This window comes from Dermacentor albipictus, chromosome 1 (assembly GCF_038994185.2).
Source record: "Dermacentor albipictus isolate Rhodes 1998 colony chromosome 1, USDA_Dalb.pri_finalv2, whole genome shotgun sequence".
Lineage (NCBI taxonomy): Eukaryota > Metazoa > Arthropoda > Arachnida > Ixodida > Ixodidae > Dermacentor > Dermacentor albipictus.
The window spans coordinates 392,997,540-393,025,236 of NC_091821.1; the positions used below are offsets into that span (position 1 = coordinate 392,997,540).

The 27,697-nt window shown below is 41.6% G+C and overlaps 1 protein-coding gene across 1 annotated transcript in view; it reads left to right on the forward strand.

Moving 5' to 3' along the window:
* The window catches only part of Nhe3 (Na[+]/H[+] hydrogen exchanger 3), a 50,798-nt gene extending 26,400 nt beyond the window's left edge, over positions 1 to 24,398 (forward strand). Inside the window, exons 13-16 of the mRNA XM_065447481.1 lie at positions 1,241 to 1,292; positions 12,222 to 12,334; positions 14,024 to 14,132; positions 22,653 to 24,398. Of these exons, the coding sequence (XP_065303553.1) occupies positions 1,241 to 1,292; positions 12,222 to 12,334; positions 14,024 to 14,132; positions 22,653 to 22,901 (523 nt within the window). The 3' untranslated portion in view covers positions 22,902 to 24,398. The remainder of the gene's footprint in view (positions 1 to 1,240; positions 1,293 to 12,221; positions 12,335 to 14,023; positions 14,133 to 22,652) is intronic.
* Positions 24,399 to 27,697: the final 3,299 nt, after the last annotated feature.

Here is a 27,697-nt window from a genome sequence, read left to right on the forward strand (position 1 = left end):
GCTGCTGTCAGAATTCATCCCATGTCGATAAGGCCTCCTCACGGTTCTCAAACCATGCCCGCGCATAGTCCTCGAGGGCAAAGTAGGCGTTGCGTAGCTTGTGCTCTGGAGTCCAGCCGTTGTATTCTGCGACACGCTCAAAGTGATCGAGCCAGTCCTCTACATCCTTGAAGGTGTCCCCATGGAAGGACGTGGGGATTCGCGGCTGGTTGAGGACGACCTCGGTTGGCGCGGTCGAGGAAGATGATGGAACCGATGTACTCATCCTTCTGACTTAGTTGGGTAGCGGCTTGTGCTCAGGTGGCAGTCCTTGAAGTCGGTGGATTGTTCGTACGTGCACAGAAGTCAGCTCGACCGTACTTCGTACTGGGCTTGTAGACGGTGTTCGATCTGGAAGTGGTAGCATGTACCCCGCACCTCCACCAGAAAAAATGTAACGTAGAGTGGAGACGGAGTGTTACAAAATGGACGTTTCTCTTTGATGGTGGGCCAGAAGAACAGCGTGCAGCTTACGCACTTCGTCTTTCATGGCGCCAACCTTTGCACGCGCTGTTCTGCAGTGCGGGAGCCCCACATCTTTGTGTCAATATTCATTTACTTGCGTAGTAAGCCTGTGACGTTGGGCCAAGCGTTTAGGTCATAGGGTGTTTTGTTGGATTGAGTTTGTCATTTTGTTTGTTGGTAAATAAATATTAAGTGACTGCAGCTAACATGAGCCTTGTTAACTCTTAGAAATTTTGTAAGAAGTTTTGGGGAGCAGGGTCACCAAATCAGAAATAGCGTGTAACATAAAAAGAATCAAAGGGACACAGAAATTGAATTATACTGCAGCACTATGGTTGGTGCAAGTTGTGCTCTATATAATACAAATAATGTGCATGCAATCATCTGCTTTTCTTGTGAATTGCTACTTTGTATTGGCAGTGACGTTATACTTGCAATAATGTCATGCAGAATACTCGTGGGAAATTAATTAAAATTTTTAGATAAGTTTTCTTGACTGTGGATTGTGCAAAAACAGAAAAACCGACAACCCCCTTTCAATTAAGCACTCAACAGGGAATAAAGAGATACAGCATGAACTTTGATGTGCAAACACAGCAGCACAATGATCAATTTTATGCTTTTGTGCCAGGCTGCAGCGAAATTCATATTCTGTTGTCACACTTTTGAGTCAGCAACTTTAGTCCCTGATGAACACTCTGTGAAATTACCATGTCTCTTTTCTGTCTTGCTTTAGGGTGGGAATCGAAGAGGAGCATGAAATGCTTCAGTTCACTGGTATCAGGCCTGTAAGTGCTGCCCTTCTTTCTTTTCTCCTTCTTGCTCTTTGTCTTGCTGCGTCCAAAGATGGAGAAATTATGGTAGAAATTCATTAGTTTGTATTTCACAAGACTTGCAAAAAAACATCAAATTATTAAGCATCTAATGTAAGGCCACTGCGAGAACGCTTGGTGATGAACTCTGATTGAGCAACGCACGAGTACATAGCCAACTGTACCATCCTCACTGTCTGGGTATGAACATTTGCTGCAAAAAATTAGTGCTTGTTTTTGGGCCATGTTCCTCTTAGGGTATGAATAGTGGCTTTTGCATGAGCTGGCTTGATTTGGTGGCAGGGGAACGAATTGGTGCAGCTAACAGGGTGGGCGGCCTACAAGTGCTACGTCATCCTTGAGTTCGTGCATTGGAGGATTCATCCGCCATGTGGAAAAGCAATTATTCGAGGACTTACATCCTACTTCACATGCGTTAGTGTTGTAGTGCGAAACGCCCTGGATTACATTGCTTTGGATTGTGCTGGCAATGCTCTGATCTGATAGCGTCACAATCATGCTGACTGCAGCATTGTGTGTGCACTCCTCCAGCTCTCCTCATCGCTGAAATACCCTGCAAGGCACTTGCGGTGTGACATGTTGTCAAATTGATCAGTGCATGTCAAATTGGTGTTGAATTAATGGATGAGCTTCTTACACCTTATAGCATCATATATATCAGCATATATGTTTGGTGGGACCATTCTATGTGTATGAAATATATGGATATTGTAATTGAGTGCTGACTTCACGAGTTTTCACTGTATTAAAAGATAAAAGCCCCGTTTCTGAGTGGTGCTTCAAAACGTCGGTTGTCTACACGCTTGTCTTCTTTGAAACTGATGAAGGCATACAGGGCCGGGCAACATTGCATTTTTGATCCTGGGGTCTGGTGCTGTCACATCTAATGGAATTTAAAGATGGACATAGAGCATGAGGAAAGACTTAAAGGCTATAAAATTTCGCGATATAAAAAAAAATGAAAACAAAATATGAGGCAGGCTAACTTCTGGCATTTGGTGACAAAGTAAATACTTTTGAGCCCACTTATAACAATTCCAGTTGTATGAATGTGCATTCGTTAGGAACGAAGGCACCTTCACTGTTGTAATATTTAGGTGGACAATGGCTCCTTGTGACAGGTATAACGAACATGGACGACATAACGGGAACGACAGAAATGTGACAAAGTTGGCAGGGATTCCGGGTAGGAAAAAAACGGTGCGCAAAACGTGCACAAATGATATGGTGCTTGAGTTATTCTTCCTGTGTTCAAGTTTTGTACGCTTGCCTTTCCGTACCACAACAAGCTTACGAGGACCTGAAGGTCTTTGTAAAGACCTCACTTGCCACAGTCTGCTTCACTCCTGTCTTGTTGCTACATTCTGTGCTCATTTCACTGTGTGCGACACACTGGGAACCTTCCAGAGTTACATATTCAGGAGTCATGCCGATTGCTCAGCCATGAGAATGGAAGTTTCATGCATGCTTCATTCTCATTTTCTTAAAGCATTTGCACGCTTCCTCATGTTTGTTTGTTATAGTTGAACATAACATTTTTAAATGCACTTATTCACCTCATTATGAAAATGGGGAGGCAGTGCCACAGATTCCGAGTTCTTCAACTGCTTACACGTTGTCCTTGAATTGGCAGGTCCTCACAAAAGGCCTCGGTGCCAAACGTTTCCAAAAAATAAGGCAGAAAAAAGAAAGGGGGGCAAACAAAGGAAAACAAGCTTATTATTGGCTCTTTCACAGTAAACTTTTCTGTCTCATTTTTCTTTTTCTTTATAGATGGTCAATCTATTACAAATGCTCAAATATAATGGCGAAATCCCTTAAGGAAGTGAAGTTCATTATAACTGGGTGTGACATCATTGAAAAATACTGTACCCAGTTCATAAATATAGTATTAGAATAGTTAAAGGACAGCTCTGGCATTTTTTTAAAACAATATTAGCATATCGTCATTATTAGCATATTGTCATTTTCAAATGGCATTGGCAGTCCTGTCACCTGTAGGGTGGTTCGATTTGCTTAGAAACTTGACAATAGATTTAAATAACCAATAAACAAGGTACAGAAACCAAGACATGTAGCTGCTTCGTGGGACCTATACAATGAGTCAGTGACATTGAACCTACACTACCATAATTTAGACACGCAGTACGTGTGCTGATGCTAAAAAAGTGAAGCTGACTATGTCTTCTGACGACATGGAGAGCTTTTCCAGTTCTGTTGAACTAGACAGCGGCAATTTCAGCGACAGTATGAGCGCCATTTACTTTTGACCAGTCGTCACCATGCGAGGCAGCTGATGAGCTCTAAGCTCAACTCATTGTGCTGTGGCAAGAGAAGGAGAAGCACCAGTGATCACGTCTGTCAAAACGATAATTGTTGGCTGTCGTCTTGTAGAATAAAAAGTCAGCCTTGTCATTTCTGGGCGAAGTAGTGGTGTAGACTCTGGTGTCACAAACACATGGTGGCCATTAAAAAGTCATGCATTTGTGGGCTTGGGTCAAGAACAGGTAACCATTGTTTAAAATTCGTTTTCGGGAAATCTGAATGATTTGCAGTCATATCGTTTGGTACAAATAATCGGAGTGGAAAGGAGAAGGTATATTTAATATTTTATTAGTCAGTGGACATAGGAAAAATCGCCAAAGTTGCTCTTTAAGGTTTCTTTTATTGACTAACCTTCCAGTTAATAAATTCAGGCAGCAAGTAAAGCTTCATTAGTTAACTGTATCATCTAGTGGCATTTGGGTGGCAAGTTGGGAGTCGGGAAATATTGGTAATTTGTGGAAAACCAAGACTCGATTGTTCGTTTTTCTATATCTACATCGAACAGTAGCAGCCTATGGCTGGGTGGTTGTGGCCTAATTGCAGGGCAGGCAGAGCAGAAACTGAAGAACAGGCTTTAAGGTGTACTGACATATATTTTTGGAGCTGCACAGGCTAGCACATGTTTATTGCGCTAAAACGAAGACATTTAGGAATTGTGAAGGCTGAGAAACATACAGTACTTAAATTTGACACTAAAGTTGATCTTGAAATGCCAGACCTGGTGTCATCGAAATTGCCGTGATGTTATGACACGGAGCAAAATTTGCTGATGTTGCAAAACAATACGGCTAGGTATAACAAGGTTGCCCATAAAAAATATAAACGATACTGCTGTGCAGATATTTGTCTGGTTGCGCTTACATATAGCACGAAAGGAGCAAGCCAGTACATCATGATGGTCCGCCTCATGGTTACCTAACCGGTTTGCAGGAACAGGTATTATAATAAATTATTTAATGTGCCCTAATGCTTGCCAGTGTTCTAGCTGATCTTTAGGTTTTGGCCTTCCTTTTACACACACAAAAGCAAAGACAAGTTGAAAATGTCATGCCCACACTCTAAGAAAAAACCTTAATTTTAGGAAGCACGGACATTTGATTAAAGAGCAGTGAGCTAGTCCAACAGAGCTGCACCTGGAGTGGGTCAATGTGTTATAACCACCTATATTTGTGCTACAACCGTCACAAAATGCACAAACAAGGATAATTTTTCTTTGTCTTGCCAAGCTCATTTAGTAGTAACATTTGTGGTGCAAATATCTGTAGCACCAAACTAGTGTTGCTCAGCCAGCTGGTGCTTTTGCAGCTCTTGCCCTTTCTTGACCAGGGTTGCTTTCAAAGAGCACTAGCAATGGTGCAATTGGCACCTCTTTAGTTATATGTGATTATGTAACTAAGAGTAGCTAGAAATAAGGGAGCCCTTTCTGAACATCTGTATATATGTACCACTAATGAAACAAACTTGGATCTGAATGCAACGTATATGGCTTCAAAATCAGCTACAGGATGAGGTGCACCTGTGCCATAATAAAAAGTGCAGAACCATCATGGCTGTGAACTCCCGAGATTCTTGGCGTTCTTTGGCCATTACTGTCCCTTGTACCACAAAACCCTATACATCACTAGCATCATCATGGCACTGATCATCTGAGCATGTTCAAAATTCACAGGATTGTGTTTACACAGCACAATTTGCTTTCCATGAATCCTGTTGGCGGACAGACAGTTGTTTCTTTAATATCACTTCAGTTGTGCATATTTTGTCTGCTAGCATTGCAACTCAACAAAAGGTACTGCAGTAATGGAAAATTATAGCTTAGAGGCCTGCTTCTGGCCAGTTACCGTGTCATTGAATCACACATGAAAAAAAAAAATTATAATTGCAGATGGCCTATTCGGTGCAAATATATTAAAAAAAATATGTATGTGCTGAAAATGATATTGAAATTACATATCTCACTGATAGTGCTGAGCCCTGCAGTACATAAGTTTACTTATTGAGAATAAAAATCAAATGCAAAGGCAATGCGGTCACCAGTATTAGCTGCATAGGACATTTGACAGTTGTTTTGGTAACTAGTGCACTGGTTTGCATGTAGTTGACAAGACTGGCTGTCTCTGTCAGTAAAGCAAGTTGATTTATGTCTATTACTGCTGCAAGCTTTGAAGGTTTCACTGTGATGTTCCTCTGTTTGCAGTTGTTGGTGTAAGGCTTTTTAAACTGCTTTAATTTCTGCCATGCTTTGTGTACGTGAATATTTTAGAGATTTCCACTGCTGCATATAAAGCGGTGCACAATGTTCTCTTGCACCTTTCAGGGTTATCAGGCCACTCAAAACGGGGTGGTAAGGAGCTTCTCTTTGCACTGCCTATGCTGGTAGCTTTAGCTTCTGGAATGGCTTCTGCATATCATGCAATATCGATGGGCCTAAGTTAGCGCACTGATGTGCTTTGCACTCGCAGGTCAGTGGCATGCACTGCACTGTTGCTGAGTCATACACGAAGGCAGGCAGGCTACTGCTGATACTACCACACTGCAGCCGGCTAACTGGCGCTCGGTGATATGTCATCTCGTCAGTGTTCATTGTCGCTGATGTTACTCACTATTGTGAAATTGAGTTCTTGTAGGTACTATTTTGAAGTTGCTAGGCTGTTGATGATGTAACCTTTACTTGGTGTTGTCTATGGCTATGCAAACTCTGCTCCCTATTAGTGGACAGCTTGGGCATTAGTGCCAAGTTTATGCATTAGCACCAAGCTTATCTAGTAGTGCCAGTATTGCTTCCTAGTGACATATTTAGCTTACCGAAAGGTGATTAGATTCCTTTTAACTACACAAAATGGCATAATTTAAGGTCTCTTCTAAATTTACTTATACAATGCACCACACACTTAGCTTCAGTGACAAGCAAGGTGAATTGTTACTTAAGGCGAGTGTGGTGAGTCTGTTCACCTGGAAGAGCAAATGTTTTGTTTGTAGTGAATTTATGACCAATATTCAGTATGATGATTTCAGTTCTCGCAAATATTTTTTTTATGACGTGACTGACTACTATACTTCCTGCTAGGCATCATTGAGATGACCTTTCATGAAGCAGGTGCTATGATACGTAGAGAGATCAGAAGCATTATATAGTGACTTTTTTGACATATGGTGACCATGATGTAAATGGTAATGGCAGTGCATTTTCAACATGGCCACTGTGGCTTTAGATATTCGATATGGATAATGAAAATTTTTCATCATTAGGAAATCATTCTTTGCTTTGTGGATGTACTGTTATCAGACAAAAACAATTCTGAGCACAGAAATGGAATGGCTTGGAGTGGAAATGCGTCCACAGTAGACCTTTGGCAATAGCAACATTATACCTACATAGTAAATATCTACGTACACAGGGTGTCTACCAACCGGGAAAACCGGGAATTCTCAGAGATTTTGAGTAGTCTGGAAAAACTCGGGGAAAACTCAAGGAATTTGTGCCTCTATCAGAGAAAAGTAGCTGTAATATCATTGAAAGGGTCGAAAGTCGTGGTAATGCTGGCTCGAGTAACAGACAGGAATCATAATGAATCGTCTTTGACGCCCCGTCTTCGGCTGGAGGAGTTGTTGCCAGTGTACGGTGAAGGATCGACTTTTCGGATGCCCAATAATTTGGACGGCTTCCGCATCACCACCACGAACCCCGTAGAGTCAATGTATCAGAACGCCTTAAACTTCGGACGCAAGAACCTTTCACCGTCTGATTTTCTGCACTTTTGGCCGCGACCATGGGTCTGAAACGGCATTAATAAAAGCCACCACCGCTGCCGTTTTGATTACCTCGCCTGCTCGAACCGGCGCTCTCTCACGCAGATCCGCTGGCAGCCGTAGCCACCACTGCGGCAACGCTAGACCTAGTTGCTTTGACGTTTGCTATTGAGCTTCTTGCCGTTGGTTGCCATGTTTTTCTTTGAAAGAATTCGCTGCTGTCAGCAATGGCACCGACTTTGTGGTCCTCGCAATTGGCTTCAAAGCTTGGAAAGCATGGTGCGTTACATAATGCTGGTTCCCGAATGTCAGCTTCTCCTTTCTACAGAAATGTTGCTTGGTGAAGCACACTCAAAAGTATTGCAGTCAAGCATGACAAGCGTGGGTAGGGGCTATTGCCACGGGACACAATATGTATTAATTAATTATACACGCGTGCACCCGGTATCTCCTGTCATAGTACGAGAACCAATATGCCTAATACGGGTATCGATACGCCTTCAGAGCATTTTCGAATGTGCCTGTGGCAGTTTGAGCCCTTAAGGGCAGTAAATGACACGCTGCATTTATTTTTCCCAACTGGCCAATTTTTCGTACGTTTTCGTGGCCTCTAGGGAGTTTGAAAAATCGGACGTGGACTGTGCAATTGACCAAGATGCTTCAAATGGTCCGTGGGACGAACGAGTGGCGGAAGGAGGACAAGAACAGAAAGGGCCTATGCATTGAGGAATGAACGGGAAAGGAAGCATGCTGCCGCCGTTTTGAAGGAGCTTGAGCTCAAAAAGCGGAGTGTTGCCCGAAGCCGAGATGCAGTTGTCCCCCTTGATCCAAACCAAAATAAACAACTTAAAGTAGTGGAACACAACATTGAGGCATTGTGCGTAGGCTGAGAGTATGTCAGGACAGTGGAGGTTGACTTACAAGCTGTTGAGAAAGAATCTCAATTGTGACAAAATTCAGGCCTCATGCCACTGAGCTTGCTATTAGTTGATAGAAATAGCTCATATTCGAAAATATTTGCATCTGTATGCATCTCCTTTTTATTCGTATTTGAGAATGTCAGACTCGATTTGCAATTTTTTTTCGAAAACATTTTATTCGCTGTGCATTTTGCAAACCCATCTCTTCTATTCTCTTTTTAAATAACATGAACATTACTACTTAGTATTCAAATTGGATTAAGTCATTTTTTAATTTTTTTCGTATCCTTAGCATCAGGCGATATGGTTTCAGCCCGTCTTGACATAAAACATAGTTCTGCATCACTCAGAGAATTCTGCAAAGGCACTTGGGGAAAACCTGGAAAGCTCGGGGAATTTGGAGATGTCAACCTGGTAGACACCCTGGAACAAATTGAATGCCAGCAAAATTGTCTAAGGACTGTTGCATTTTTTTTCTTTGAGTATGGGTGTGTCTGCTACTTTATTACTGCATGAATTGAGGTGGATTGTTCAGTGTAAAATGCTACTAACTAGCATAAAAAATTTTACGAATTGATTTTTCAAGCTCCATAGCCCCATCATGTGCTCAAGATGTGAAAAGCTTGCTGGAATATTATGGAAGACGTCTAAACAGACTTTCAAATGAAAACATTTCCCCCTCTATTCTGTTTTCGTTGTTGGTTTGGTGATGAATTTGCATTAGAATAGCAACTACCCTAAACTCTTACTAAACGTCTTTTTTTTTAAGGGGCCCTGAACCACTTGTTGTTGAAGTGGAGAAATGGATTTGAAGGTTAAATAGGCTATATCAGAAATACTATGCTGTAAAAATTACTTCAACGCATTCAGCAGAAGCAGACTTATTGGTAATCAAGCACCACCTTTGTGGTGCTTCCGCTCCTTCTTCAGTGCCTTGCAGTGTGAAGGCTACATTGGAGGGGGGCGTGCCCACAATGTTCCGCTTACTGAACATCACTGTGGTACACAGTTCAAATTTGATTGATCCCACTACGATTTTGGCGCCTACGACACGCCAAATGTGGTTGTCCTCGGCAAGCTGCAGTGTGCTCAGTCAGCAGACTCGTTGCGGTATCCCGCGGCGGCCACGGTATCTACGCTGTGTAGCAGACCGCAGCTTCATGCAACTATAGCGTGCATGTGCAGCATTTGCCTTGTGTACAGCAGTGCTTGAATGCATGCTTGCATTCATATGGCTATGCTGCATGGTGTGGACCGTATTGTCCTGCAATCAGCTTGACTGGCAATCAGCAGCCACATCAAACTTGCACATCTTGAAGCACAATCATTAGCTCAATACAAAGCGAAGTCTACCAAGGCAGGAGTGGCCAGGAGTGAGTGCGCGCTAACAAGAGTGCGTATGGTCTGACCTTAAGTTACACATGGTTCAAGGCTAGTCGGGTATTCAAAACTAGACGAAATTAGCGAGACCTGAAGGCTACGACACTGATAAGCAGGGTGGCCAAAGTGTAATTTCTATGCAGGCGGCCGCAACAAAGCATCAGCAGACAATAATTGGCTTGTTCCAAAAGTATGTAATTATTATTGAAATTCGAAAACAGATTTTCGCTTACTTCAGGCTGTTCCTTAAACTGCATTAATAATAACACACAGTAACAGTAGGAAGAAGTGCACTAATCCAGATACCCCTCTTGATGAATGTTGGCTATTGGCCAAAAGCAGCTGCATATGGGAATCTGCTACGAAATAAAGCATCCAGAATAGAGTGAGGAACAGGCTTCTGTTGAAAAGAGAGTATTTGTGAGAAAGGCGACTTCGCGCTGAGCTTGTGAGTTCCAGAGCTCCATGTGCCGCACGCGACTGCAAAATTTGGCTGAGATTTTACAGCAGTGTATGCTATTTGCGGACTGTTTTTTTCACCAAACTTGAGGGGTGGTTCAGGACCCCTTTAATATATATGTTGACTGTGAACTGCATCGCTGCTTTTCTCATAGATTTTTTTTTTTTGCTGCAGGTTTTGTTTACCTTTATAGCAAATGTGTTTTTGTTTGCCGCCAAACTGACGGACAGCATGGTATAGTCTAAAGAAAAGTTTTGTCATTAATAGACAGGATGGTAAAGACTAAATAAAGGTTTTGTCGTTAATGTTGCTATCTGACTTCACCTGCCTGCATGGGGCCCATGTGAAGACTGATGTAATTCAAGTTACATTTATTTTATTCAAAGTAATCTACCATGGTTGTTTTTTTTTGTGTGCTAACTTATCTGAGCCTGTGTCAGTGGCCAGAAATTCTTGCCAAGGTGTCAGGAAAGATAACCGCCTACACCACACCTCAAAGCAGGTGTGAGCATAAAATGCTGCTGCACCATCAACATACGTAACTTACCATCTTGTTAAAACTTTATGCTGGGCCTAGTTGATTCATGATGCTTAGGAAAAAGATGCTGCTCAAAACAGACGAGCACGAAAAACGAGAAGCATGCAGGCTCCCTTCTTGTCTGTTTTGCATAGTATCTTTTTACCTTGTGTTTGCTGCAAGAAGGTACAGCTTTTGTGGGACCGTGGTTTGTAAGCGAGAGGATAAGAATTGTCGTTTAAAAAAATAACAGATTCGCTGTTTCTGCTTTGGCTGGTTCCCGCACATTCATATTAATGGAAGTATGCTGTACATATGATTGTGATTCAGTTTGTTTTGTGCACATTATGTCAAAGCACCCTGCTTTGTGGTGTAGCTCTGTCTTAGGTTTCCATGCTACCACATTTCTAAGTTAAATCTCTGTCATTGAGGCATTTGAGCTCAGACTCATGGAGCATGAAAACAATACTTCATTTGCTGGGTGTGTTGAAGTTGCATGTTTCATAATCATGCTTTTGTATCTTGAGCTTGAATCTCGCTCTTCAGCCATGGTTTGATAAGCATGTGGCTGCAAAGGACTTGTGAGATTGTATTAATTTGCCTTGGTGTCAGACATTGCCAGGCAGAAATTTAATTATTTTCGCTTTTGCAAGAAGGTATGTATGAAAGGCTAGTTATTGCATGCCTGTGTTTTAACTTCTTCAGTTACAGAACAATTAAAAAATGTCATGTTTTGTTATTAGAGGGGTGGATAAGTTACAAAACTTGAATTAGTTGATGCGCATGCTAGTGCCTTCATTCCCTCCGCATGGCTTACGTAGCATGTGAATGGTATACAAAGTGGCTTGCTATTTTTGCGCTAATGCCTGCATAGTCAGCTCACTGACAATTGTCTGCATGATATTAACCATGCAATGCTTGAAATTGTTGACTAATATCAGAGTCGGATGATTTTGTGGAGCTGCTTGTGAGGCGAAAATGGCACCATGCATGTTGGTAAGCTGTGTGTAGGACAAACAAGCTGCTGAAATTGACTAAAAGAATTTTGATGCATTTAAAATATGTTAAGCATTAGTATTAGTGCCATATGCTTATTTCTGCTGCATATAACCAAATATTTTCATGGCTAGCTCTGTTTGAGCTTTGTCATTGTTGGTGTGTGCATTCAATGTTACACTCTTTTGCAAAGATAACTAATATTTGCACAAACGTGTTGTAGAGATGAGCCTTTTGTGGGATAAAGTATAGTTTTGATTTAATATTACACAGCTCAACATCTGCTTTACTTTATTGGCTGGAGTACTTTAGAGGCCTTGTATACTACTAATATTCTTAAGCTGTCTTTGTCTTATCTGTGCACAGTTTTTCAAGCCTAATGATGATATCATGAAGCCCTAACTTATTGTCTTAAAAAATTTTATATTGTTATTACTAGCAGATCTGGACCTGTTATGAAATGTTTCTTCTTGCTGGCGCTGTTTTATGGCAGCTGTAAACATGACGCCTTTGCTGCATTATTTTCTTGTACTCAGGCTGGCCAGGTGCAAACACCACCAGAATTGCAGAGCCCACCACCACAGCCAGAATCAAGGACTCCCTATGAAAAGGCTTGGCTAGTGCGCAAGTGGTACAACTTTGATGTCAAGTATCCTTTGTTGTATGGCCATGTTTGCAGAGGCTCCCTGTTTTGACTGTGTAAAAGTTTTACTAGCACAGTTGGAGAGAGCATATGTCTGATGAGCTAATGAAGTTTTACTTGTGGAGGATGTTTGTAGAAGTTCACCCAGAGTGAGCTTCACCTTTTATGCATATTGTTAAACCACATAGCAAACCATAGATTTGCTACATTGGCTGGTACATTCTGCATATGACTGCAGAGAGATTGTAGACTTTTGTATTTTGAGCACCTTCTAGAATCAGTATTGTCCAAGCAGGTTCAGACAGCTAGATAGGCTCAAACTGTTGTAAAATGGGAGGCAAGACCCAGGTGTACCCATGGTAGAATCATATTATTGGTCACCACCTGCAACATTATTTGCCATTATGTGTGTTTTCAAAAGTTGACTTGTAATTGTTCATGGATTAGGCTACATAGATGGATTAGCCTGCATCCTTTACGTAAGGATTTTATTTTTGCCCTAAACTTACTGTCAACCCATTTCAGATCTAGAAAAAGATCATAATCTGTGAGATTTAACACCCTAAAACCATAGTCTGGCTATCAGTGACACTGGAGCAGAGTGTTCTGGATTAATTTTCACCACTTTAGGTGCTTCACTGCACACTGAGATATCACTATACAAGCATTTTTGCATTCCACTTGCACAGTAATGCAGCTGCAGCATCTGGGAATCAAACCTGCATAGTCATGGTCACTACCAGCTTGTCAGCAGTGTGGATAAAGATGAGTAAGATCATTTTCCTGGATAAATTTCCGGAGGCCTCTTGTTTGTAGTGGCAGATATTTTGGGGCTGTAGTCTCACCTTTGTTCCTGCTGCTAATTAGCTATTCTTTAGGCCTGCTTGTGCACTGTGGTTCATATAAGAAGTGATCACTCTTAAGTTTTACAAGAATTTTTAAAATCACGTGTGACAGCATAATTTCATTCCTTGAGCTGGAATATTCAGAGGTGGACATTACCTGCACAAGAAATCGAAACACATGATCAACTTGCAGTTTACCAATTGTAGCCTATTACTTTGCAAAGCATATCCACTAGAAACAAGTTCTCAGTATGGAATAGGTTTTGAGATATGTATCATCAAAGTCACGGTAAATATGCACTGCTGTTCCACTTACTTTTTTAACAAAGTGTTCTTTTATGCATTGAAGCACAATAATAACTGGAATGGCCATATATTTCATTGTACACTTTGGCAATAAATATTTCAAAACTGGTGTCATCCTGAAAATTTATGTAAAGTGGATGCGCCTTGTAAACTTACCTGCTACAATTTGTAAGTTGCAATATGTGCTCTAATGTAATTAATAAGCTTAATTTAGTGAATTTCCATTAATTAGTTGAACATGTATTTGGTTTTCTTCTGTGAGTAATGTCTGCCTCTTTGAATGTACCAGCTCAAGGAATGGAATTATTGGTGATACAGGTGATTTTTAAAAATTCCGTAAAACCTAAAGATGATCACTTGGTATATGTAAATGTTGCTAATAAAACCATTTCCCGTAGATTGAAAAAGCGTAAGCGCTCGTTTCATGTTCTTTAGTCATCTTTGTCCATTCGTGCTTTCTTCAACATGGAGAATATGTCCTTGAGTGAGACTGTGTAGGTTGCAAGCTCTGAGGTTTGTGTCCTTGACTCGTGTGGCCCCCTAGATTCATGAAGCCCCTGCTGACGCACAGCCGTCCGACGCTGCTGGACACGCTGCCCCAGTGCTGCCTACCCTTGGCCCATGTGCTCACCTCTACGGAGCAGCTGATGCAGGTGAGGCTGCCTCGCTCGCCGGTGTCACCCCTTTCGCAAGAGTTCTGCCCCCTGCGCCACTCTCTGGCAGATGAACAACCGCCGTCCTCCGCGGGGCACGAGCTCCACTTGCGGCTTTGAGGAGGACGAGGGCATGCGTGGCGATGAGCCACCGACTGGCTCGCTCAAGCTCGGCACCCATTCGCCTGACCCTTCCACTGACTCGTCAATGTCCCTGCGGGCCTCCCACCACGCACATCACAGTGACTGCTGATGTCTTTCTCTCCTGCATTCCTCGCTGTCCTCCTCCTTTGCCTGCTGCCGTCTCTGGTGCAAGCTGCTCTTCCTGCCTGCCTGCCTCCTTGCATGGCCCCTGTGACTGTGCCTTGCTACTTACCTCTATTGCCCAGTTGCTATTGTGGCATTTGTGCAGGTTCTCGCAGCATCACCGTTTCACACTACGTGCCTTATCTATAGCACAATGCTAGTGCGAACTTCTGCACGTTTGTGCAAGGAACAGCAAAGGCATGCTAGAAGAAGTGGACAGAGCAAGCACGCGCTTGTCCTTGTCATCTACTCCTTTCAGTGTTGTGTTTGCTGTCCCTGTTAGTAATGTTCTCAGTTACTGCTGGCACGACTGGAACGAAATCCTTGCACAGCTCCTCTCAGAACTGTGCCTTGCTACTTATCTGTGTTTTTTCTGTTTGGGCTCTTGGTGCTCACATGGGCTGCCACTGTGATGGTGATAACCTCTGTATTGCAGCATAATGTTTGCTCTGTGTGCTGTATGTAAAGCAAGTTTCAGGTTTAAAGGCTTATGGTTGTTTTGAAAACAATCAGTGTTTGGAGAAAGGCTTAAGAAGGCGGGCCAAACAACCACTGGCATTGTGGTAATGGCTTTACTGTACTGGTAACTTACAGAAATGTTTTGTATCAGCATTTCAATCACTGTTAGTATTGTTGTAAAGATACATGAGTTAATGTTTAGTCACTATGGACATGACTGAAATAATCCCAGTAATTAAGTTTGGGCCTTGTAATAGTTCCTCTGGCATTTACAGTTACTGGCATGTACATGTTTTTAATAGGTGTGGTGGCTACGTTGGTCTTACTTGAGTAGAAATTTTGCACAATGCCTTTATCTGGGCTTATCTAGGAATTTTTTAAAGCATAATGCCTGTAGCATATCAGCATATCAACGGTGGACAGCACACCAGAACTGAAAATCAGCAATTTATGTTGTTATGAAGGAAATACTGTTTTCCTGATTCTGTTGTCAGAATTTGTTTATGTAGCCATGCCACAGTTGTATATTGTTGGAGACACTCCCGTGTGATTTGTCTTGTTCTGTGAACATGGGATGATAGGCCACCTGTTCTTCTGGACCTCTATATCTGAGCTGTTGTTAGACATTGCTATATTTTTTTAGGGTGTTTGCTTGTTAACTGTTCTGCTTTCTCTTTGCTTCAATTGGAAAAGATGCTGCCTAATCTGCACTTGTCTGCTGCTTGCTTGTTAAATGCACATGCATGTAAAGGTACATCAGCATATCTGAGACTAGTGCATTTGCCCTTGTAACCGCTTCATTGCCAACATTTTATTTTCGTTCTGCTCATTTTTATGTTGTATATGACTTACTGTTAAGCCTTAAAGATTTGCTTGAATGCTTGTCTATTTCTGCTTTGCACGATTTTCCTCTGAGCAGTCACTAGTGGTGTTGTGTATCAGGAAAAATTTCATCCAAAGCTTAAAAAAAAAAAGATTCGCTACAATGAAGCATAGTTATACTGCCATGAGGGTGTGGCTTGTGCTTCAACAATAGAGTTTAGTGAACTTAGTGAAGTAAGCTGCACAATGCATCAAGTTTCACTTTCGTGCTAAGTGCCATGCTGCCTTGGCGACCACTCATGCCCTTAGAAAAATCATGTTGCACGGAAAGATGGTTGTCTTTAAAAGGTTTAAAGCTCTTTGATATTCATCACTTCCTTTAGATGTTAGTGCTGCAACGGGGTTGGAAAGGTGGTTGTACAACTCTGTCAGTTTAACACCCAGAAAGTTCCTTGTTTTGATAACTTGCATACACCTCCAGAGCACAATTTGAGGGATCTGAAATGTATAAAGGTATATATTTGCTTGTAAGGAAGTCGCTATCATTGTGAAAAAAAAAAACATGCATTGTTTGCATGTCTTCTAGTCATGCTTGGGATCTCTCTTTCATTACATTCATTAAATAAATTAAAGGCAGAACAGTGATGTTTAATATTTAATGTGTTGCAGTTTGTCCATTCTTGGTGGTGCCTGCCATGGAGTTCAGGAAATATGTGATCATTTCTTATAGTTACATGCCTCTTGGCTACGAAGCACAGCCTCATATGGCTGGAATGGGTACAGGCAGAGAAGGCACACAATGACTGAACTGGCTAGCAAATGGCAGTGTTTGTTGTGACAGTGTAGTAATAGCATGGTATTATGAAAGTTACCAGATCGCTAATCAGTACTGCTGTTCTGTATCTTCTCTGTTCATCCTTGCTTTCATTCTGTATTGCCATCTTCCACGAAGCCATAATTGGTGCTGCAGTTGTAGGATGTTTGGCTGTCTATTGTTTAATTCAGTTTAAGTTCACAAACTGAAATTTCATGTGCTAAGCCACATAGGTTAATTGGTGTAAAGGATTGATTGGTGTGATTGGTGTGAAGGGCGTGACTTGTTTGAAGATTCGTGCGATATTGATTGGTGTAGGTTAATTGGTGTAAAGGATTGATTGGTGTGATTGGTGTGAAGGGCGTGACTTGTTTGAAGATTCGTGCGATATTGATTGGTGTGAAGAAGGCAGCATGCTGTTTCTTAGCAATGGTGCTGCTGCCACGTAACTCTGTTGTCAGTCTTCTGCTGATATGGGAAAGGTAACTTCTTGCACTGTCATGAAACTTCTAAGAGGCAGCCACAGGCATGCAATTTTTAAGCGACAGCAACATGTGACATGACAGGAAGACCCTGTAGTGTGTCATGTCAAAATGTGGTGCAACCACACGGACACAACTTTGTGAAAATAAGTAGCGACAAATTTTCATTGTTACCGAGTCAAATGCAATCGTGCACCCATTAAAGATTTCAAATGTACCGCAGCGCAGACATTTTAACCAGAGTGTACTAGTACTGTATACCTATTTGAATATGCCATCATTGCGAGTAAAAAAATGTTCCACGTCGCCAGTGCTAGGTTCTGTGGCACCATCTGGTAGGTAGGAATCAAAACATTTGGGTGGCTTTCCTTGTCGTCTTAGGCCTACAGCTTCGAAACGTACATCTGTTCTTACTTAAAAGGAAGAGGTCAGGACACCGACCAAAATGGTTTAAAATAGTTATTGACGTTTCGGCTCCCCCACGGGAGCCTTGTTCACAATGAAAGAGGCAAAATGTATATAACTATTTTAAACCATTTTGGTCGGTGTCCACACCTCTTCCTTTTAAGTACGCATCATCACGACCAGACAAGCTTCCGTCATACTCTTGACTTGAAACATCTGTTCTAATAAAAAAAAAAAAGAAAAGAAAAACTAACCCAGAAATTGCAGATCTTTTGTACTAAGCGGGAGGTGAGACTAAGCAAAGGCTGCTTTTACCATTTACTGTGTAATCTCATTGATACAATCTTCACGGGAACCGCAATATGAAATGCATCATCTGAAAATTGTATTATACAAAGCAAGCTCCAAAAAGTATGAAAACAGGTGTACACGGTGACAAACTCAATAGCAAATGTCTGTGTGGTGCCTAGTGATACTGCTCTGCATAACGCGTTATGCAAAGCATGCATTTTTTCTCCAGTGTGGCTGAAAGGGACACTAAAGAAAAATACTAAGTCAAGCTAAAGTGATAAATTAGTGCCCGAGAATCTCTAAGGCGTCAATATTATCACGAACAAAGCCTTATAGTAAACGAGGAATCAAGCTAAATGCACGACATGATTAGAGACTCCCCCGGGCCATTCAAGCAGTTGTCCGATGACGAAAGCACTCCTCAGTCAAATTCTGACACTAGTACTCAAGTACTCGTTACAAAAAACATCCTCGTATTATAAGATGAAACAAAATGCTACTTGTTCAGTTCCATTTGATGTTTAGAAAAAAGAACTCATTGAAATTATCGTTGACAATGATGCGGGTGGTCGAAAGGTTTCGTTTTCACTCGACTCTGTGCCGCCCACGCTTTCACGTTTGAGTGCTTTCCTGATCGCATAGTGCTGCGCTGGTTTTGCTGGCTTGTGAAACTCGCTAAAACTACAAGTAGCAGAGAATTGAACTTCCACATGATGTCGCGGGAAGCCCGAACAGTACTCCACTTGACCAAAAAGCAGCTGCAGCGGTGAATCCGCCGCTCTGTCTTGGCTCAATGCCGCCATCTGTCGGGTGCCGTTTTACTCACCAACAGCAGCATGGACGGCAGCAAAGGGCGTTGATGGCGCATGCGGCATCACCACTCCCCCGGTTGGGTGGCGGTAGATTTAAATTTTGAAAAAAGTATTCAGACCCTTCAGGTACAATTTTCTTGAAAACTAAGTCTTTTCTTGGCACGAAACAAGCGTTGCGAAGTTTCTGGAAAGGTATTTAAACAGTCCATGTCGACTTAGTATGTGGCTTTAGTGGCCCTTTAACACATTGTTATTTTAGCTGTTGGAATGTTATTTAGGCTAGTACACTGGAATACAGAGCTACGTGTTCTAGAAACACTAGTAAAAGCCCATTTCTGCAGTCGTATTCAGTTTCAGGTTAAAACGCAAGTGCAATAACTATATGAAAATACATTGCTCCTGTGGCACACTAGCCGGGAAAAGAAAAAAAAAAGTATTATTCAGAATTGTATCAAAAAGGTTCCACTGTATTTCTTTCTGTCACATTGGAGTGCAAGCAGCAAGAGCAAATTCAGATGGAAGTGAGTGATGGGTGCTGCCATATTGCTACTTGTCGCTACAAGCGAAATTTTCTGGCTGGCCAGAAGCCAGCGACCTGACAAGCGACGTTGGCAGAGTGCTCTCCGCGACAGCCAAACAGGTTGCTTGTCACCATCGCTCGAAAATCACATGCATGTAGTTGTGGATGAAGCCATGAAAGCAGCACTTAAAAAAACGGAGAATTCAAAATTTTGTCACCTTATTTTACAATACTGCTTACATAACCACTGATCACAGTTCATTAGGTAAAATTGCCCAAAGTGCAACAATATTAAAATTTCAGTGTTTTTCAGTGTAGTTTGCCTGTTTTCTGAAGTTGCCTCTCTTAATTCCATGGGTATAGAGCGACTGATAGTAGAGTGACTGATTTGGCACGCAGTATGCACAGGTATGTTTGCACTGGGAATTTTTGCATCGTGGTATGTACAAGCTAAACTGATGCATTTTGAGGTGGTTTTGCCACATTGCTCTTCTTATATTGCGATGCCCCGTGAACCACAACATATCTGAGCACTCGTGTTGTGTTTCACATGTAGAGGCCTATTGAGACAGAACTGTCAACTACGGTATTTTGCAGTGTATTTTCCCTAAACATATTGTGCAGTGGTAATTTCATTCAGTTTATTGCCATTTCTCTATCATCTTTCCTGCTTCCAAGATTAGGTGATGGCACATAATTTGCATTCTTCAGTGCTTGAGCTAAGTTTTGGCATAATATGTATACTCTACCTACAGGCATGCTGTAAGTGCAGCAGTGCACTCAAGTGCAAGAGAGATGGCATGTTGCTGTTGCACAGCTTGTATATAGTACGCTTAAAAGAAGAGCCATTTCCATGAGTGATTGTTTCCTATTAGGCAGCACAAGCTTACATAGTTTGGGAATATACCGCCAATGCTGACAATAAAGTTCAAAGACAAAGCATAACTTATATTTGTAAACCAATTAATTTCTAGCTGATTCTTATTTGTTCTCCATTATGCAACAAGCTATTTGACACTAGGGCATGGAGGATGGAAAAAACTGAGGGGAGGCCCTACCCAGTCTGTGTGCTAAAAGTTTGTAGGAAGTCGCGTGGCATTTTCCCCTGTAAGGGCCATGTTGTTTGGCGCAATGGCAGTATTGTTACGAAGATGTGTACTTATGTCTTCTACTCCTTTAGTCTCATACCATGGCAAAAGCGTCATGTGTGCAGGTTTGCATTAGTCTCCATGTTTCGTGCCATCATGTTAGCTAGGCCATGCTCTCCTGGCTGTTGTGGCCAGTCAGTACCGGAAGGAGTAAAAAGTGTGAAACAAGCACACACACATCGCCATACACAAGTACCATGGCGCGGACGAAGGTTGGTCGGAGAGTATTTGTGCTGTCTTCAGTGGATTCATCCTAACGGGCCATCAGACTGAAACCACTATGCTTCAGAATCTGTATGATAAATGCCCTGCATGTCAGTTAAAGTTGTGCAGTGTTCCTGCTTTTGGTAGCGGACGATGCATTTGTGTCGCACAAAATAGCCATGCGAAAGGCTGAGAAAGGAGTGGCTGCTGTGAGTAATTAAGGGATGAACCCTGCTTACCACACACGTCTTATCTGTGCACTCAAGGGGCGCAGGGAAGGGAAGCTTGGCGGTCGTGGTGCGTGAGTGAACAAGGCTTGACAGACGAATGTGCACCTGTGCGCCCATCAAATGGCTGATGGTCACATGTAGAGGGCCCAGTCAACGTGCTAGCCGCATGCATATATATGAGCTGTTCAGCACTGCGCAGCAACTACCACAGAACTTTTTCATGAAGGTTAGCTTACCGCGAGAAGAATGCACCGTAAGCCGCGGTCGGGTATCTAAACATGTTCTATTCTGCTGACTTCCTCGTCGGTGCGTTGTGACTTGTCACATCCGAAACTTGTTTACTAAACCAAAGCAATACCTCAAGCCATGCCCAGCATACATATTTTTGCTCGTAAACTGTAGATGAGCTACTATAAGTTGATGTCTGTGATGTGTAAAGTATGCTGCCAGTCATTGCCTGTGTATTCTTGCAGTACAATGAGGATATGCAGATTTGTTTTAACAAAAGCAGGCAAAAGTAGCGGGGACCAGCCTCATAGTCTAATTTGCAGAGTTCACTATGAACTTCTTTCAGTACTATCGCGATTAGATTAGTTCATCGGATCGCTATGGCGCATACGCGTTTGTGCAGCCTGGCAGGTATGCTCGTCGTTGTTTGTCGGAGGTAAGAAATGTAAACAAAGAATCTACCATTTAAAAGATGGCAGAGTAAAGCCAACTTTCGGTGTCACGGAGGCTTCAAGAGTGACGTTGGGACCTCTCCTCAGTTTTTTCCTTCCTCCATGCACTGGAGGCTTAGTTAGGCTTAGCTAAATCTAATACACTAAAGTTAGCCAACAACTTCCAATTTTTTTTTTTTTTTCATTTTCTTCCCACAGTTATTTAATGTAGGGAGCTGGTTGAGTACAAGTCCAGTTTCTGCATTTAGATTCAACAATTGGGCCTAATTATTCAAGGTAATTCATCTACAGTCAGCTCAACCACCATTTAACAAGCACTTATTGCTCTTTAATTCATTCATCCTACTTGTAAAGCATTAAATCACTGAAGAGAATAGCCACTTCACTATTGCAGGATGTGCCTACCCTCTGACATTACCAGTCAGTGCACCTGAGCATGAAAACACTGTGGACATGAAACGAAACATCAGTGCATTTTGCTCACCATGGCGGTTATGGAAGAATCTTATCAATCGGGAAATGAACAAGAGCACTTTGAACTTGAGGACCAGGAAATTCGGCCATAATCTCATCTTGAGGCTGCGTCTGTAGCTCCATATCAAGGAGTTATATTGGTTCTCCATCTTTATATTGATTGTTCACAAATTTCATTTTCTGTGTTAAGCTGAATATGAAATTTTAGACTTGTCAGTAACATTGCTAGTGTAAAACATGGCCAGCACATAAGGGGGTATATACAGCTTGTGTTTTAGTCGTCCAATTCAAAACGTGATTATAGTAAAGCCTTTTTTTAACCTGTTGTTGTGGTTTGGTAGCTTTGGTGCTCATTTGCTTGTTGGTTTAATTCCAAACTATGGCACAACTCTTTAACGGGGGGGAAATGCAACATGCTTGTGTGCTTAGATTGCTTAGATTGGGTGCACAATAAAAAAAATTAAGGTAGTCAGAATTAATCCAGAGCCTCCCACTGCAGTGTCTCTCATAGCCATGGCATTCCTTCAGGGCATCTACACAACTCAGTCAATTAACCAATCGAATATTTGGCCTATTCATTATTTCCACGCACATACACCTTGCATCTCCATCAGTTTTCCCAGCAGTGCCACACTCATGGCATAGATATTCATGCATTCAACACAATATAGCTCAACACATTATGCCACCTTATGCCAGGATATGTGGTGCTCAAGAGAGTGTTGCAATATTGCAAAGTTGCAGTCTTATCCCACTCCCACTGCTTTCCCTTTGACCTTTCGTCATTAGCTGCATTGAGCCTTTGTGTGCTTGGCGAGCATTGCCAGCTTATGTTGAGGCGCTTTCATCCCTCACCCCTTCACTCCTCCTTAGGAGGACATTCGACCCCGAGACGACGACTCAGACACAGACCTGTGCCTGGACGAGAGCGACTTTCACTTGCCCGAACGCAACAGCGCCTCCTTTCGGGGATCCCTGTCCCGGGTAAACTCAGCTCTTGCTCCCCAAGTGTTTGTCATTGAGAAACAACCCTCACAGCAGCCCATCCCAGCTGAAGCCTGTAGGGCCGACCCTCCCACTGCTCCCCAGTTTTTCTCATCTCTGTCGCTTGGGTCTCTGTGATAGAAAAGTGTCTTGATGTGATGCTTCTTGCTGATGCCCTACCCCCTCCACAAAGCACACCCTGTGTTGTACCAGTCGACGTCATCGCAGGTCTCAATGCATCCGCAGGCGCAGAAGTTCCTGCTGCAAAGTTTTGGCAGCTCTTAGAATAGACTGTGTGCTCAGTCATGTGTTTGCTTGCCTTCCCATACAGCAGCCCTATTTCCAGCCAATGCTGTTGCAACTAGATCACTGTGTTGCTGTTGGCTCATTTTACATCCTGGCTTGGGGGCCTGTTGCTTTGAGCACTTTTTTTTCTTACGATCTCTTTTTACCTTCCTTCTGAGACATACTACCATGTTTCTTAATTAAAAGTTCAAAGTGTAGCTGCTCATTTAAAATCTGCAAACGAGCCCTATTTTGGCTTTGAGGAGGCTTTTTATCTAGACACAACGAAAGAGAACCTTATTCACCTGGTAATTTAGAACTTTCACAACAGTATTAAAGTACAGCTGAATTTCGATTACATTCATCTAAGTGATAGTTTTCTGTAGTGAATGTTGAAATACTGGTATTTAGAAGATCTAGTTTCCACTTATGATGAGGTTGTTTGACTAATAGTCCCTGCCTGTCCTTTCATGAAACTGTGATAATTATTGCATACCTCAATTTTTTCTTGCATCGTAAGCACATCTTGTTGCAGGAAGCAGAGCTGCATTTTTCTCTCGAATGATGGGTTGTGGACTCGGTTTCAGACAAAAGTGTTCATTTTTAATTGAGCCTGAAAGGAGTTATCAAAACAGTTGAACCATTCCTCCTTGTTAATGCATCTGAACCTGTGCAAAACTTGTTTGGGGTAGTGATGTGATAAAGTTAGGGGCGTTATCATGGAGATTCAATAAAGCGTACTGTGTTGCGCACACTATTGAACCATTGTGCTATATATCGCAGCCTTTTCTAGTGTTCACTAAGTACAACTAGCACAAAATGAGACAAATACGGTTTAGCTGACCTTGTATCGGTATACACCATTTAGCATTACTTTGCATAGTGCATTCAATATCGGCTATCCTTATACGTGTGACGTCTACAGAACATCTAAAGTACAATAGATTTCAAAGGCGCAACTTACATTAATTATGTAGGCACAATATTTCAACCTGGGATGTTAATTCTGAAGCCATAGAAACCAACATGTTCTCAGACACAAGAAGTTTGTCCTTATTATGCCCAGCTTTCTTTTTTTTTAATATGCTGTGGTTGTCGAAAGAGTGCGAATTGCATTAAATTGTGTACCTTGAGGTAGGTGACTAAGATTGTATGTACTGAGCCTGAAGCTTGCATTTGAAATGCTTGAAACAAGTCTTAACCGGCTTGATCTTAGCAGGATTTTAAAGATGTTTTTTGTGTTATTGTATCTAGGTCTCTCAGTCAGCCGTTGTTGGTGCCTTGAAGTGTGCATGTTTTGTCATCTTTATTTTTCGTATTGCAGCAATAAAGCCTTGCTATTTTGTATCAGTAGCGAGCACAAATGTGGGCAGGGAACATTGCAACTATGTGAGAGTTGCATTGTGGCCATACAACATGGCGGCCATACATAAAATCTTTGATGTTTTGTGATGTTGCTTGAGCTGTTGATAGAAGTGCAACAAACACATGTGATAGATTGCTGGAAAATGATCATGGTTGGAGCAGATATTTAAGGTGTATGAACTAAACCTGTTTCAATGTTCCAGGTAGAACGAAGTTCAAATTTTCAATTGCAATCTTCTCGAGTCATTAGTCATATGTCAGTTTCGCAGAAACTGCATTCATGGAGCCTCTGCAATTGAAAGTGTTGTTGCTCTTTATAAAGAATTAATTCTTATTAGTGAGCTAGTGAGTTGCAAGAGCAATACCTCAATATTTTGAAAGCTCACAATTTTCGTCAATCTTTAATTAAATTTGACAGCTAAGTCAGAACATTGCTTTTGTTGGACCACTCACTTTTTTCTATGCGATGGATTTTATGAAAATTGGTTTTTGGATTCTGCAGCTAATTTTTCTCTATTCCAGGGTATTTTAAGGAGTTCTAAGCCCAGAGTGTTCATTCTGGCTACATTAGTAGTCGTGCTAAAACCTAATTTGCATCTCATTTTCTGCTCTTTGTGCTGTGATAAGACTTAAGGGCTAGCTCTCGGGTCATACTGCATAGCTGGGACAGTACAATTTCTCTTATGTAAGCTTTCTGAGCATGCTTTGATTACCATTTTTACCGAGATACTTGTATAGTATAGCCTTAGGGAACATATTATTTAACCAGTAAGTGCATTTTTGTCCTTTTGTAAGCACTTTTAGGGGGTAAACCTACAATTCAAAGAAAACAACTTGGGACATAAGGAAGGCTATTTAGAACTCAACAGAACTAAATCATTTACCAAACAACAGACAAAATAAAGATTTTGTTCTCCTACAACTGAAGGTAATTTAGACTCTGCTGCTGAAAGTCTAAAAGTATCCATTACAAGCCAACACAAGCAATCTGTACACGAGCAGCGGAATAGCTTTATTCTTTGGAGGCATCTTCATTTGAATGCACCAATAACGGTTCCAAGATGCAGTTCACAATTCCACTGAGCTTGCCCAAAGCAAAAAAGATGCAGTGATACCTCGTGCATAGTGTGTAATGTGTGTGGTGCATATCCTCGGACATCCGCATCAGACGTCCATCAATCTTGGAAGCCACATTAAATGCTGAGCTTTTGTATTCAAAAGTGCCAGGACTTTGTACATCATGTAATGGAAGCTGCAAATAATCAAGAAACTGAGGGATCAAAAGAAAATGTTGCCTGTGTTGATAAGTTTATACAAAACAAAAATTGTCAAAGCTTGACTTGATCAGGACAAGAATTCCCTACCTTATGGGCATGTGCTCTTCGTACTGAAGAACTAGCAAGAACTGTGATGCTGTGGAGTAAGGGCAGTGAGTGAAGGTTATCGCAACACGAGCATGGTCAGCATGATGTTCCACATTCTCAGTGCTGCCGACTTCCAAAGCCAGCTTTCCCCTAACTTAGATAAAAACACATTAACTAGATTTCCCTACATTCTTGCAAAATGTGATAACTCAGTTTGTCAATAGAGTTTGTGTTAAGCAAGCAAACTGGAAAATTTAGTCTAAAATTTATTTCTAAGCTTGTTTTGAGATGTTCACATAATGAAGTCGCTAGACTCAAGTGGAACACATGTCACAGTTGTTCTGCTAACACAGCCTCCAGCTTGAAGCCATATTTACAGAATTCACAGAAAAAGACATCTGCACATATAAGCTACTTCACCACTCGAACTCGAAAGATGTGAATAACTTTTTGTAATGCCGTGTGCTGACGTAGCGCCACCACACTTATGCGCTCACGTGTCATTTGCAGCAAAGCATGAAGATATACAGCTAATTTTTAAATCTTTCTTCCAAAGCAAAACTCTCCTAAGCATATGACCACTAAGACTCTGTCCATGCTTGCGCTGCCTGTGGGTGATTCCTGGTAAATTATAGTATACGTCTGCATAGCCTGCTGCTTAGCGCAATGACCACATTGTCATGCTCAGTACTGGGTATAAGTGTCCTCTTATGCCAAGATTGGCTCGTGCTGCTTTTTTTTGTGTTCCAGCATATGTTTGTTTTTGTGGTTGCAGATACATATTTCATTTAGAGTGCACACATTGACTGCTCAGCTTAAGGCACAATCAGCAAGATTGCTGCAGCTGCACTTCATTGAATGGCCCACCACATTCATACACTGTCATTTGCTGGACGAAATGCATTCACTGCGCTGCTGTAAGATCAAGTCGTAGTGTGCATGCTAATGCGAATGTAATTTGCAATTGACTGAAATCAAAACACGCTGTCACATCAGCAGTTTCACTGTTTCAATGCCTTAGTGTGAAATTTCCCTAGATTTCGAGAAATTTGACAATTCTTTTAAACAGTGCCTAAAATGCCTAGATTTATGGAAACTTCTGTATAGTTAGCAGCACTGCACGTACTTGTGGCAACATGGTGACCAGCATAAATGAAGACCTTTTCTCAAGAATTTTGAGACCAATGTGTACAGCTAGTGTTGACCGTTTCTGCCATAACCATTACCTGGTTTTGACATCTTGTCATGAAATGGTGTGGTAGCTGTGATGTAACATACATTGAATTTTTTAAAAACTGTGCCGTGAAGGTGCCAAAATTAATGTAATGCTTACACTTAAGAGTTCCAGATGTGGTGTAGTGTGTTAAACTTATCGTGGAGGCTTTTTTAGTTTTCCTTATCTGTGAAAATATGAAACATAGTGGTGCTCAAGTTGTCTTGTGATACACTGTAAAAGTTATAGCCCCCCATGTTAGCATTTCTTTGAAACAGGGAGTGGATACCAAAGCCTTTGATTTTCATCTGACGGGGTAATAAACAGCCAAGTTTTGTGTACTGTTTTTGAAGAAACAGTTTTAAAAAGAAAAAAAATTTTCTGGTGGAGTGTAATCCTTGTGCAACCAATTTTCCTTTGTAATGGCATTTTTATGCTTTTTAGGCCTTTTATACAAGCTAATTGAGCATTTTGTGGTGTCATACTATTGCTACCCAAAACTTATAAAATATAATTAGCCAAGCACTGCAATTAAAACTACATTGCCTGTAAACTAAGCACAGTGGAATTTAAAAATGCAATTGGCATTTTTGTAAAACCATTAGTGTTCACCTCTCAACTGTTGACTGCATTAAGGGTGCTGGGTGTTTTTCCGAAGTGCAACCAATTCAATTTCAGTGTATGTAACACATTCGCAGGCTTTAAAT